The sequence below is a fragment of the Rhincodon typus genome, chromosome 4 (genome assembly GCF_021869965.1).
Source record: "Rhincodon typus isolate 14 chromosome 4, sRhiTyp1.1, whole genome shotgun sequence".
Lineage (NCBI taxonomy): Eukaryota > Metazoa > Chordata > Chondrichthyes > Orectolobiformes > Rhincodontidae > Rhincodon > Rhincodon typus.
Window position 1 is genome coordinate 85,850,119 of NC_063335.1, and position 13,980 is coordinate 85,864,098.

The 13,980-nt window shown below is 37.5% G+C and overlaps 1 protein-coding gene across 2 annotated transcripts in view; it reads left to right on the forward strand.

The window, feature by feature from the left end:
* LOC109912830 (dpy-19 like 4) overlaps positions 1-10,965 on the forward strand; it is an 86,545-nt gene extending 75,580 nt beyond the window's left edge. For both annotated transcript variants that reach the window (XM_048595981.1, XM_020512271.2), the window contains one exon: positions 958-10,965. In XM_048595981.1, the coding sequence (XP_048451938.1) occupies positions 958-1,131 (174 nt within the window). In that variant the 3' untranslated portion in view covers positions 1,132-10,965. The remainder of the gene's footprint in view (positions 1-957) is intronic.
* The last annotated feature ends 3,015 nt before the right edge of the window (positions 10,966-13,980 follow it).

Genomic DNA, 13,980 nt, shown 5'->3' on the forward strand with positions numbered 1-13,980 from the left:
AACCTGCTGTTGGGAAAGTGATTTAGTTTTTGCCTCATGCCCAATTAATTTACCCTATCCACTCTTTTGAAGGCTATAGACGGGCCAGGAAATTTCACCCATTCTCTACATTCCTGACTTTTCTGTTTTGTAGAGAAGAGACCCCTAAACTATTGAATATTTTTGATAGTTATCATCTCAATTCTGATACCATTAGTATAAATCCTTCCTGACCCCTCGCCAGCATTTCTCTGTCCTTTTTGCAGTAGTCTGTATAGCAGTCAAAGCCATACAGGAGTCCTCTACAAGTTTTATAATTGTTATAATTTATGTGTTTAATAATTCTGCATTGCTAGAAATAAATGGTAATGCTTTATTAGTATTTTTAATGAATTTGCTTTTTATTAAAGTACAAAATTTTAAATGCCAATGACAACTGCACCTCTTAAGGCTTTTTTTAGCATTAGCATTTGCAGGGGAAAAGGGTGGCACAATGGTATTATTACTTGGCAGCAATCCAAAGACCAAGGTTAATTTTCTGTGAACACGGATTTCTGTACAAATAAAGAATTTTGCTGAAAGATACCCATTTTGTTTTGGACAGTTGTTTAGACAACAGAAAACAAAGGTCATGGGAAATTTCGTGGATTGTAAAATGTGATGTGTGATATTCCACAGTGGTCTTTGGGGACACTCATGCCCTCAATGTACACAAACATTCAGACCTAAGAATTGAGTACTCAACGCCAGTCTTTTCTGATGACAATGATTTGGTAAGATTAAAAGGTTGCAAGATCCCGTAATTCACAGGATTCATAGCTAGGTTATAGGTATAATTCATCTTGTAAAATACAGCTTAGCTAACAAGATTTTAAGTGGAGTAGGGGAATAGAAGGGCCTAAGTATGATGATAGTTTGACATTAAAATGACAGTTAAATGTTATCATGTAATTTTAGTTTGTTTCTTTCCTTTTTCAGATACTTTATAATGAAGGAGAGACGGACACAAACTATGCGTTTTCCCTGTACGGGCGATTTTGCCACGAACTTAAGCTGGATTATTCCCCTTATATCAACTATTTCACTCGTGTTTATTGGAATAGATCATATCGTGTATACAGAGTCAACACGCTGATATCATTTCAGTACTAGTGAGGTTTGAAGCCCTTCCAATCACTGTCCTTGTTAATGTTGCATATATTTAATGTTGAAGTAATGTCTCATTTCACAGGTGGACTTTTAAAATGGAACTTGTAAAAGCGTATAAATACGTTAGGTTTTTTAACTTATTTTTTACAAATTACTCTGAAATGAAAAGAGGGCGAAACTTTTATTTTGTAATCAGCTATGGGTGTTGTTCAGAATGGAGGTCTAAAACAAAAATTTGCAGCAGAATGAAATAAGTTATTCCATATTAGTTAATTTGCTGTAAAAAAGTATTGTATTTACTTGTTTGTATAAGGAACTAACCGCCCTGAGCTCCACATTGTTTTATAGCTCTGCACTCTAGGTAGAGCTTAAGCACACTGGGACATTGTGTACATTTAGTCTACATGCTCTGTTCAGATATTGGTTTAAATGTTTTTGCGGAAGTATTACTATTGGTACTTCACTATTTTTGGTTACAGGCACACAAAGAAGCAGGACCTTAACATGTTAAGTGTTTGAGGCCTAACTGAAAATTGGGGGAAATTATAAGTTAGTTTTTCTTAAATTACCTGATTGGCAAGTGGAAAAGGGAACATGTTTCAGAAGAATCTGGTGTAGCATTCGTGCAGTGCACATGTACAGTAAACTAATTGTTCTTTCATTGTGAAATATGAATGGATTTCATTTCATTGAATTATTAGACAGCACACGGTTAAACCTTTAATTTTAAGATGTATGTCAACTGTGATAAACAAAGTTGAAGATTGATTCTTTATTCCCTTTATTTTGGAAAAAGTATATTTTGAGCCCCACACACCTGCTGTCATGAGCCATGCTCCAGGACATTAGGTGAAGAAAGAAACCAAGAAGGACTGAAAGAACGCATCTGCACTTCAAGATTATTCAAATAACGCTTGTGATATATTTTGCTGCAGTTGATGTCCTTGTTTGTGGTCTAACATATCACCCAACTTATCAGACCCTTTCTGGGAAGATTACCAGCAAAGTTACAAAATTGGAAAAAAAGTGACGTGCCTTTGCCATTCCAGCAATAGAAAAAGATGGAACAGTGTCACTAACTCAGTTCTGCTGTAGGTTAGATATTAACCTCGAGGATGTGAGTTGAAATCTAGTCCAGTCTGAAGAGTTGAATATCTCTGTATTCTGTTAAATGTGTTTGAACAGTCTCAAGCCAGTTCCTGGTGGGCATGGCTTACAACACAAAACCAGAAATTTGCAGGATGCTAAGTGTGGAAAATATTTAGGCCTGGGATAAGAAGTTTTAGAAAAAAAACTTTGATAACCATTTGTTAGATTGTATCATGAATATTTTTATTTCAACTGGCATGTTTATCATTGAACACAATTGTAAACAGTAGTTTTAAAGTTAATTAATATGTGGTAACGAGTTAAAGAGGGGATTTGCCTGATAATGGTGAGTAGGTTAAACCTGATGAACAAATAGCAAGGTGTAAGCAACAGTATCTGGGGTAGGAGTAGACAATTCATCCTCTCCACCCTGTTCTACAGTTCAAATGGATCTTGGTTCTTTTGTAACCCAGTTAAAGGTATCCACTTTTGTTGCACCTGTTCTGACTCCCTTATTTAATAAAAACCTTGAAAATTTCTGTTAGCACAACATCCATATTGTTTGGAAGATAGAGTTCAAGAATTTCCACAAACCTTCATGTGGGGAAGAGATGCTTTATGATTTCATTAATTTTTAAGATTGTTCTCATTCTGGATTCTCATGTCAGTGGAAATACCGTGTCTATGTACCTTTCTGCCTGTTTACCATTCATATTTCTTAAATACCAGCCATATCTTTGAACCTGGTTTCACAGCTTATTCCCTAAGCCTTGGTATAATTTTGGTGGCTGTCCATGTGTACGCTCTGCAAGGCCAGTTTATTGTTTCTGAGGTGCACTGTTCAAAACTAGTAAAAACATACAAGTAAGGAGGAGGACAAGGCCTTTCCACCCCTCGATCCTGCTCTACCATTTAATAGCATCTGATTGTAACCTCAAATCCATAATCCCACTGACTGCTGATAAATTTTCATCCCCTTGCTTAGCAACTATCTATCCCTTTGCCTTAAAAATATTTAGACTCTGCCTCCAACATATTTTCAAGAAGTGAGTTCCAAAGACTGAAGACCCTCTGAGAGAAAAGTTCATCTCATCTGGATTTAAAATTGCTGACCCTTTATTTTGTAACATTGACCCTTAGTTCTAGATGCTCCCATAAAAGGAAATATCCTTTCCACATCTATCCCATCAAGATCCCTCAGAATCTTGTATGTTATAATGACGTCGCCTCTTACTGTTCTAAACTCCAGCAAATACAAGCTCAGCCTGTCCAACCTTTCCTCTTAAGGGAAACTTATTCCAAGTATTTCCCTGGTAAGCCTTCTCTGAACTGCTTCCAAAGCATTTACGTCCTTCCTCGAATAAAGTGACTAATATTGTACAAAGTACGCTAGATGTAGTCACACCGGTGCCGTGTATGACAGAAGCATAATCTCTTTACTTTTGTATTCAGTTCTCTTTGCAATTAAATATAATATTCTGGTAGATTTCCTAATTACTAGCTGTATCTGCATACTAATTTTTTGTAATTCATTTAGCAGCACACCAGATCCCAATACATCTTAGAGCTCAGTAATTTCTCACGATTTAGAGAATATGTTTTTAGAATCATGGAATCATATAGTACAGACGATGCCCTTTGGCCCATCAAGCCTGCTTCGACTAAAAAAAACACTCTAAATCTACACTAATCCTACTTTCCAGCACTTGACCCATAGCCTTGAATATTATAACATCTCAAGTGCTCACCCAAGTGCTTTTGAAAGGTTGAGATGGTTTGCTGTCTGAACTACCGTCCCAGGCAGTGCATTCCACATTCCCAACGCGTTCTGGGTGAAAACATTTTGTTCCAAATCCTCTTTAAACCTCCTGCCTTTTAATGTAAAATTATGCCCCCTTGTTATTGACCCTTTAAGTAAGAGGAACAGCTGCTTTCTTTTCACTCTGTCCATGCTCCTCATAATTGCATACATCTCAATTAAGTCCCCTCGCAGCATTCTGTGCTCTAAAGAAAACAAATTGATTTTATCCAGCCTCTTTTACATTTGCCAATTTCCAATCTAATGAGAACTTCCTCAAATCTAGATAGGTGTGGATAATTAAAACTAATGTATCAATATCATATAGTCACTTATTTAATATCCTGCGATGAAGTTCATTAGGCACTTGTCAGCCCCTCAATTCCAACAGTTTACTCAGTGCCATATTTCTGGTGATTGTGATTTACCCAAGTTCCATCCTGCCTTCTGTTTCATGATCTATAGCTGCTTCTGTCCAGTCTCCTGACCTTTCGCCTCTCTTTACACAATTATATGCTTTTTCTTAACATTTGATACTATCTTTAACCTTTCTCGCTAACTAAGGAATAGTGGCTCTGTCCCTTGGAATTTTCTTTACTTGTTGGAATTTTTATGTATTCTGAAACATCTCCTTAGATATTTGCCACCACATCTCTTTTGACCTATTACTTATTCTAATTGGCAATTTACTTTAGCCAGCTCTACTTCCATGCTCTCATAATTCCCCTTATTTAAATTTAACGAAATTGTCTCAGACCCATTCCTCTCCCCTTCAAATTGAATGTAAAATGCAATGATTTTATAGTTGCTGCTATGTGAGTCACCTTCACTATGAGGTAATGAATCCTTTCTCTTTCCACAATACCATATCCTCCTCTATGATTAATCACAGAAGATGTTATTCTCAGAAGCTATCCCAAAACCATGCTGTGAACTCCTCATCTAGGCTATCTTTGCCCATCCAACTTTTCCAGCTTACAGGTGAATTAAAATCTCTCATTATTATAGCCATGCCTTTCTGACAAGTTCCCTGTGTTTTTTGCTCCAAACGACTGTATTGTCACTGTTAGGGATTCTGTATACCACTCCACAAGTGACTGCTTACTTTATTATTTTTCATTTCTATCCAAATTGTTGCTACATCCTGGTTTCCTGAACTTAGGTTATCTCTTTCAATTGTTCTAGTACAACTGTTAACTAACAGAGCTACTCCTTCACCTCTTCCTAGCTTCCTGTCCTTCTTAAATGTCCTATGCATTTTAACATTCGGATCCCAATCCATGTTATCTTGCAGCCAAGTCTTTGTAAATGGCTACTAGATCATACTTATTTATTTCTATTTGCACTGTTAGTTCATCTGTTGTGTTTCAGATAGAATGTGCATTCAAATATAGAGCCTTGGTTTTTATCCTTTTTTTAGTCTTTTTGTATTCGCTCGTCTTATCTGTTGGTTTACTCTTAGGTTTGTACTCTCCACCTCTTTTTCCTGGTTTGTTCATCTCATTCCATCGTAATCCCTTTCTCTTTTGCCTTGCTTTTAATTTACCACATCTTCTCGAATTTGATGTCTTGGCCCCACTCCTTAGTTTAAAATTCTCTTTACTTCTGAGGGCCGCAAGAACTGTCGTCCCAGCACAAGTCAGGTGGAGACAGTCAAACTATGCAGTTTCCATTTTCCACTTCTTCCACACCAGTCTTTGAGCCGTACTTTCTTCTATTTAATCTGATTTGCCCAATGCCAATTTTCAGTGGCTTATAATGTTTCCTTTGAGATTCTGCTTCTTGATTTGGTGCCTAGCTTCTCATACTTACTATACAGAACATTTTCTTTGATCTGTCTATGTCATTAGCATCCACATGGACTTCGCTGACTAGATCCTTCCCCTCCTATTGCATGATCCTCACTCACCTGAGCAGATGCCCCAAACCCTAATACTGGGCAGTCATCTGGATTCATGCTGTAGTGTCAATCCTCTGACTATATTGTCTTCCAACTAGCACTAAATTCCTTTTCCTCCCCCATTTAAATGGCCTCCTGTACCATGCTGCCATGGCCAGATAGCTAATCTGCCCTGCAGATGTCACACTCATCGAGACAACCTGAAAGAACTTCAAAGCTGTTTGACAATTACAAAGGCAGAAGTTCGTCTGCTTCAGTCCCTTACCTGCCTCATTCACAGTCCCACTATATTTTCATGAATGAGGTACATCAGATGAAGTCTGATAAATTTCTACATAATTGAAGCATGACTTCCTTTGTGGTATATCTCAGTCCCTTGTGGATAAAGTAACATTTATTCTATTAAACTTCATAATACCCTTTCTGTCTTTGTCCTATCTTTTAGATATTTGTATACACAAATCATTAAACCTGTTTGTTCGTCTAAAGCTCCCAGTTTTCTCTATTTAGAAAACATCCCAATTTAATTTTCATAAGAGAATGACTTCATTGCAGCTTAGCCATCTCATTTATTTTCACAATGTCCTTTTGTAATTCCCTACTCCCATGAATACAATTGTGCCTCCTAATTTAGTATCATATGCAAACTCAGATACATAACCCTGTCCTTTCATCTAAGTTATTAATTTCTGTGATGAAAAGCTGAGACCCCAGTACATTGTTACATTTCACATGTCTTGGGAAGTAGTTATAGTTCAATGCTAAGGTTAATAATTCATTCAGTAGCTTCAGCTGACACAGTATCAATGGTTGTGATGCCACCAGGAATGGATCTGTCAGGGGCAGGAGTTCAGTCTTTGGAGAGTAGTTTTATGTGGATGGTCAGACTCTGGCAGACATTTGAGCTGTTCCTTATGTTCCATTTGTATTTTGCTGATCATGGAGTCAATTAGCTACAGTCGTAGCAGATGACTTTGGCAAATTTCACAACAGGATAAATTATCAATGTATTTCCTGTCTTCAGCCCTTTGTGGAAATTGGCCTCCGTATGTGAAGTCAGATTCAGGACCTGCTTGGGGCAGACCTGAGTGAGTGGCACAGTGGCTCAGTGGTTAAGACTGCTGCCTCTCAGAGCCAGGAACCCAGGTTTGATTCCAGCCTCTGTGTGGAGTTTGCACATTCTCCTCATGCCTTCACAGGTTTCTGCTGGGTGCCCCGGTTTCCTCCCACAGTCTGAAGATGTGCAGGCTAGGTAGGTTCGTCATGCTAAATGGAGTATTATGGGTTTTGGGTGAGATGCTGTTCAGAGAGTCTGTGCAGACTTGATGGGACGAATGGCCTGTCTGCACTGAAGGCATTCTATGATTCACATTTGAAAATATGCCTGCAGGGGAGACTGGCAGATTACTGCTTCAGAACAGAACTGAATCTGTCAGGGGATGTTTGGGACCTTATGCAGGGCAATAGGACAGTAGCTGCGTAGATTATTGGTTATGCTGTGGATGTTGGTAAACAGCTTTTCTAGCCACCACTTTCCTGTGAACTGGTATTCCTTAGGAATTGTGGTCAAAAACAATTGACTCCTACTGCTTTGCTTGACTTGTTTGCCATAAGGGAACTCGCCAGTTCCTCTTGTGTGTAAGGGTTTAAAAAGTCTGTCTGCTTTGGGTCTGTTTGAGAAACTGCATCAGGGCTGTTTCTACCACCCACTCATCTTTTCTGCTGGCCTCTCCATCACAAACCTACAGTGACTCATTTGCAGCCACTTTAATTTTTTCCAAAGGTACAGACTGAATGGATCAAAAGTCCTGTTCTGTGCTGTATGATTCTATGATAACTGATATTGAACTGATGGGCCTGTAATTGCTTGATTTTCTCCTGTCTTCTTAAATGATAGTGACATTTTCACTTTGCTAATCCAAAAGCTTAATTTCTGAATCGAGGGAGCCCTAAAAAATTATAATTGTTGTATCTGCAATCTCCTTGCCTTTTTTTAATATTGTAGGGTGGGAACCATTGTTTCTATACATTTGTCTATTTTGAACTGGTCTGTCTTTGTGGAATATCAAATATTGTGATTCACTTTAACAAGGAGTAACCTATATGTTTTCATGATCATACCAGTATTGCTTTTATTGATTTAATAAGATATTTTTCTGTGTCATGTCCTGTGCAGATGTCCAAAATTGTGTCACTTCAGTTAATTGCCTGAAGAGTTTGGAATTCTTTCACAGAAACAATCCTACATGTTGCATGATTTTGATCGGTATATTATCAACTTTCTATGAGCTTTCCTGACAACATCAATGCCAATCTGACTTATCTATTTACTATACCTAAATCTTTATTAGACTAGTATTTGCAAAAGCAGCTTAGCTGTTGAGACATTTTCACTAGTTTCCCCATCCATTGTAAGTTATTTTACCTCTTATTAAAGCTCTTCATTTTCCTCTGCGAACAATCCCAGAAGTCAGCATCCTGTCTAATAGTCATTTATGTTTGAGAAAAATATTGGGAATTTGATTCAAGTTTTGTGATTGGACCCCTAGTTTCACATGAAGATGAGCCCACCTGTTACACTTTAAAACTCTAAAAGGGTATTTGTAGATATTTGCTTAACTATTCTATGATTCTTATTAATTTTTTCTTAACGTGAGATTTTGGAAAAATCACTGATTATTTTGGTGGTGAATATTTTCAAAACATAGTTCTTATAATTAAAAATCTTGCTCTCAATATGAAGGAGTAAGTAGTCATTTTTTAACATAAAATCTGTGTACTTGCTATTTAAAACCATATATTATAATGCAGTGTCTCCTTTAAAGCCTGAAAACCTATTTCCCATGAGTGCTATTAACAATAAGTCATGCATAACTACAAGCTATGACAGCAAGATACATTGAAGTACTCTCTGGTTAGAAGATAAACACTTTTATATGTGCCTGATACAGTATAACTGGTTCATCTGTCAGTTACAGTATCCTGATTACTTTGTATATTCTCAGTATCAATACCGAAAAGATAGGAGCTACAGTAGTGATTGGATGCTTTTATATATCAACCAATATAAATGTTGTATATCTCACTATGATTGTAATGTTTGTTCCTCAGGTTAATAGGATTATATTGGAGATTTGCAGGAGAAATGTAGGAAAATGTTATCTGTTAAGAAATGAAACAAATGGAGAGAGTCCATGACTTAGTCATCTCTAAATGCTCACTGAAAGATGCAAGCATAATGACAGAATGGATTTTCCACAAATATGAAGGCAAGAATAGCTACTTAGTCCATGATTCTTCTGTACTTTACACTTTCCCAGAATAGCATCCATCTGTATTAAATCCCTGTAATCTTTGCCTCCTCCCATTACTGACTTATCATATTATTCCAAATTCTTCACTCCTTAAATTCTTACTAATATTTGTTTTGGATTTTCACAATGTTCAATTTATGAACTCTGTTCTTTCCATTTCAATTTGCATTACCAATTTGGAATTATCTATACAGAGCAATGTTTTTGACCTCTGTGAAGACCTCGTTAACACTTTGCTTTCAAAAGTTAGAGCTTAACATTTTCTTTCTTCGTAATATTTTCATTCATATTTGGATATGTCATGTTTCTCCTTTCTCTGTCCTGTCCAATTCATGCAGAGTTTTTTGGTAATGGTAATGAACATAAACACTGGACAGTGCAATGATCAGACTATACTTAATTTAAGCACAACCTCCAGAGGCTTGATCATATTGTTATTCAACACTATTTATATTTTAAAATGCGTTTGCTACATTGCAGATCTTCTTCTTCATATATTTACTTAACTCCTGCATAAATGAAATTTTGCAAGATCATGGTATGACCACTATTTTTCTTTTTGCACCCTGTGACTCCTCTAGAGGACAAGGAGCATTTCAGGAATGGTGTAGATGCGAAGTTTAAATATCCGACTGATACCAGATCCTTTTTTGTTTTGCTCCATAAGTTTTCAATTTTTGGAATCGATACTCTCTTCTGCTGAATTGCTCAACAATGTCCAATGGAATGGGCAAGCATCAGTTGTTATAATTTTGTCATGCAAAACTTGAGTGGCTTCAAAACCAGAGTTATTAAATGAATGCTCTTTGAGTGTCAGATATGCTTTTATAGTGGAAAAAAATCTTATATTTTGTTATTTGCTGTATTTCTGCAGCTTGCACTATTGCACATTTTGTATGATTAAAATAGTAAAGGGAAATTTTATGTTGGTATTTCATTAAATGTATCTGCTGATGAGTTACATTACCATGAAAATGCTGCAAAGTAAGTTATATTATGTTACTTCTTAAAAAAAGAGAAAAGCTGCTTCTTCTTTCAAAAGATAGCTTCATTGGCCAGTGCACCACCTGGTCTCTAATTGGGATGGACCAGGTCATGAAGATTCTTTGTTTGATATTCCTTGTTCTGTGTTGAGTTAGTTGGAATGATATTGTTCCAGCATCTCCAGCAATCCTGTATCTTAAGGGAACTTACAAGATTTTTGTTCCTGATTGCAATCCGTGGATCTAAAGTACAAATGAGAAGAATCTGAGGCTTTAGCCATGGTGATCTCGATGCTTGAATAATCTATCAATACTCATTCTGCAGATTTCTGAACATCAAATGATTACTTAAGTTTTGTATGAAATACCCATGAGCTAGAAACAGGACTCCAATGTGATTTGATGTATTCAGGAGGTGAGGGCTCATGACTGAGGTTCAGGTGGAAATTAAAGGAAACTTTCTTCCAAAGAAAAAAGTATAAATATCAAATTCATTGATAAGGGTAACCTTACAAGATAAACTTGTATTATCACTTCAGAGACTTGAGTTCAATTCACACCCCACAGAATAGGTACTGTTTAACTACAACATATGTAATTGAAGTTACCATGTATTGGTAAATAGCCCTAATTTGATCATGCATTGTTCCATGTGTATGTAATTGTAGTTTCATTTTTAAAGGTGTTTTGTTTTGGAAATAGTGAGTATAATTTTGACAAGTGCTGTCACAAATAAACATTGTGAAAAATTAACTTGCTGTTGGGAACTATTTGTAATTTTCAGACAAAAATAGAAATCATAAAATTCTGCGAGGTAGTACCACTCTTCCTCAAGATCCTGCTCTTGAAATATTAGTTTAAAGTAAAGAATCTGATGAACATATCTTACATTGGGAAGATGTCATGGATGCAAACGTTTTTGACATATTTCATTAGGTAGTCTAACTGAGAATTACAGCAATAAGTATTGAATGAAATATGTTTTGCTGTCCCTGTGATCTGATGTAATATCTTTACTCTTCAAATATGTATGGTTGAATTTAATTCATTTTTAACTCTATAACAATTTTATGGGCACAAATGAAATGTATACCTCACTATATAATAGAAATATTTATAACATCTTTTAAAGAAATAGGGCATAGTATTATTAGAAATGTACATATGTATTAAAGAACACCAATTTACAGAAATCACTGTGTATTACCTTTCTAAATAATCAATGTTCCAGTTTTTAGTCTGAATAACAATTAATGTTATAATGAACTTATTAGTGTTTACTTATTGCTTTAACTTTGTAACATAAAAGGCATCAACTTGCACTTCAACATTACAGTAATACATTGGGAATGCTTCTGGTTTGCTAGTAAGGATCAAAAATCAGGAGCAGCATAAGCAGCAAGGAAAGCAGAAAAGATCTGCATACACTGCCAAAAAGAGGCAAGAGAGTCAGAAGCATTGAAGGACATAAGAATTCAGGAAAGGAAGGTCAGGCCTGAAGCCTGAAGAGGAGCACTATAACGTTAATGGTCGTGGTCTACAAAAGACCATAGATATTGTCTCTCTCTTTTCTAATGAAGAGAAATTTTGTATGTAGTTTGAGGGTGCCATTCAACAAGCATTGAATAAGGCAAGGAGGCAGGCCACCATTAGCTTTCAAAGCTGGTAAAGGATTTGGACCCTATTCTTGCCACTGTTCTGCACCATACTCCAGGTTATCAAACTAGCTGAGCCCCACAGAGCAATATAAGGAAGCTGCATTTCATAAGACCATAAGACATAGGAGCAGAAATAGGCCATTCAGTCATCGAGTTTACTCCATTTAATGAGATCATGGCTGATCTGATAATCCTCAACTCCACTTTCCTGCCTTTCCCCATACCCCTCTATACTGTAACTTCTTAAAAATCTCTTTATCTCAGCCTTAAATATACTTAAAGACTCAACCTCAACAGCCCTGTTCCATAAAGAATTCAATGAATTCACTACCCTTAGAGAAATTCCTCCTTATGTATCTTAAATGTATGACCCCTTATTCTGAAATTATGCTCCCAGTTCTAGATTCTCCCACAACGGGAAACAATCTTTCTGGATCTACCCTGTCAAGTCCTCTAAAAATTCAGATTGATTAGTGCATTTGTATTTACTAAAGACATTTGATGAGTTGCACTTAATAGGTTACCACACAAGATAGGAGCTTGTGCTGTTGGGGATGATACATGATAGAGGATTGACTAATAAGTTGAAAACAGTGTCAGAATAAAAGTGGTATTTTCAGGTTGGTGAACTAACTTGGAGAAATGCTAGGGTCTCAACTATTTACATTCTATATTGATTTAAATGAAGTGACTTATGGTATTATAGCCAAATTTGTTGAAGATGCAAAGGTAGGTAAGAAAATAAGTTGTAAGAGAATATGACTGGTGGAAACTTCCCCATCCCTGAAAAGTGCTGGCAATGGCAGAAAGTTGGGAAAATCACACGATATGGTCAGCAAGGAGCTTCTCAATGTTGAGATTAAAATGTCCCATTTCCCAAGCAAGTGTTGAACAGCGAGGCAAGATTCTGGTTAGAGAGAGGCCTATTTGCATTATTAACATATATTAACATCTCATTATTATCTAATTCCACCTCATTTAAATGAAGTTTCTCAATCCCTCACCTGTCAGCAAGCAAGAGCAGTTCTGTGGTGACTTCAGCTTGTTGATCAGCCATTCGCTTTGACATTTTGCATCAGTATCTCAGGAAATGCTCCATGGGCTTGTTGTACTTCTGTCTTGGCATGATGCTTAGTGCAGACACAGAGCCAGGGAGCATGTCATAGTTGTCAGCAGTCGTTAGTCAAGGTTGGAGTAGAGCACCGTGTTATGCCAATCTGTTACCAGCATGTACGAACAGCCTACTCAGCCAATGCAATGTGTGTGATTCAACCGAATGGCCATGTATCAATGTCTGTGGGGTGTAGTCCCAAGTGAAGGGGGCTGCTATCAATCAAGTGATCCAAGTACAGTGAGTATCATCTAATCCTAGTCCAGGGTTTAGAATGATCAGTCAGTGCAGTTAGGGTCGGGGGATGCACAGATCAGTGCAATCCGGAAGAGGCTATGGTCAGTTGCTTAATTTTGGATTTGTACAGGGATCACTCAAGCATCTGGTCACCCATTAGTCAGTGCTGTCTTTACAAGTTGCCCGGGGGTGTGCTACATTCAGTCCTGGGGTCTGTTTACTGAAAGTCAAAGGAACTTCTGTGTTAGGGTAGTGGGGGTGGAGAGAGGAGAGGGCCGCTCCGTTGGCCGGCTGGCGGGAGTGTGTGGGCCTGGAAGCTTGCTGCAATGATGGGATGGAGTGGGCACATTGACAGTGTGTGCCCTGGAAACAGAGCCTGGAGGGTCTGTGCTCTTGGGCCCAGGTGAACCAGGGATCTGGAAGCGAAAGCTGGTGGGCTCGGGGCCTACTGCATTGCGGCTTGGTTGAAGGCCCACTTTTGATTGGCCCAAAAAAAAATCCCAGAGTTGTCCATTCGGTCCAGGGCAAGGGGCAGCAATCTCTAAATAGTCATAGCTCGGGGAAACTAATATTGAATCTGCAGCACTTTTTCTGACATGACCTTCCAAATCAGAGCAACTTGGTGTAGAAACATGTGTGAGAGATGCCTTTGGCCCCAGCTGGAGTTGTTGTTGCCTCAGATGGAGTTTTTCTGTTCAGTTTTGGGATCCATGCTTCAAGAAGAATGTGAACCAGTGCTTCCCAAACATTTTTCAAACTGTA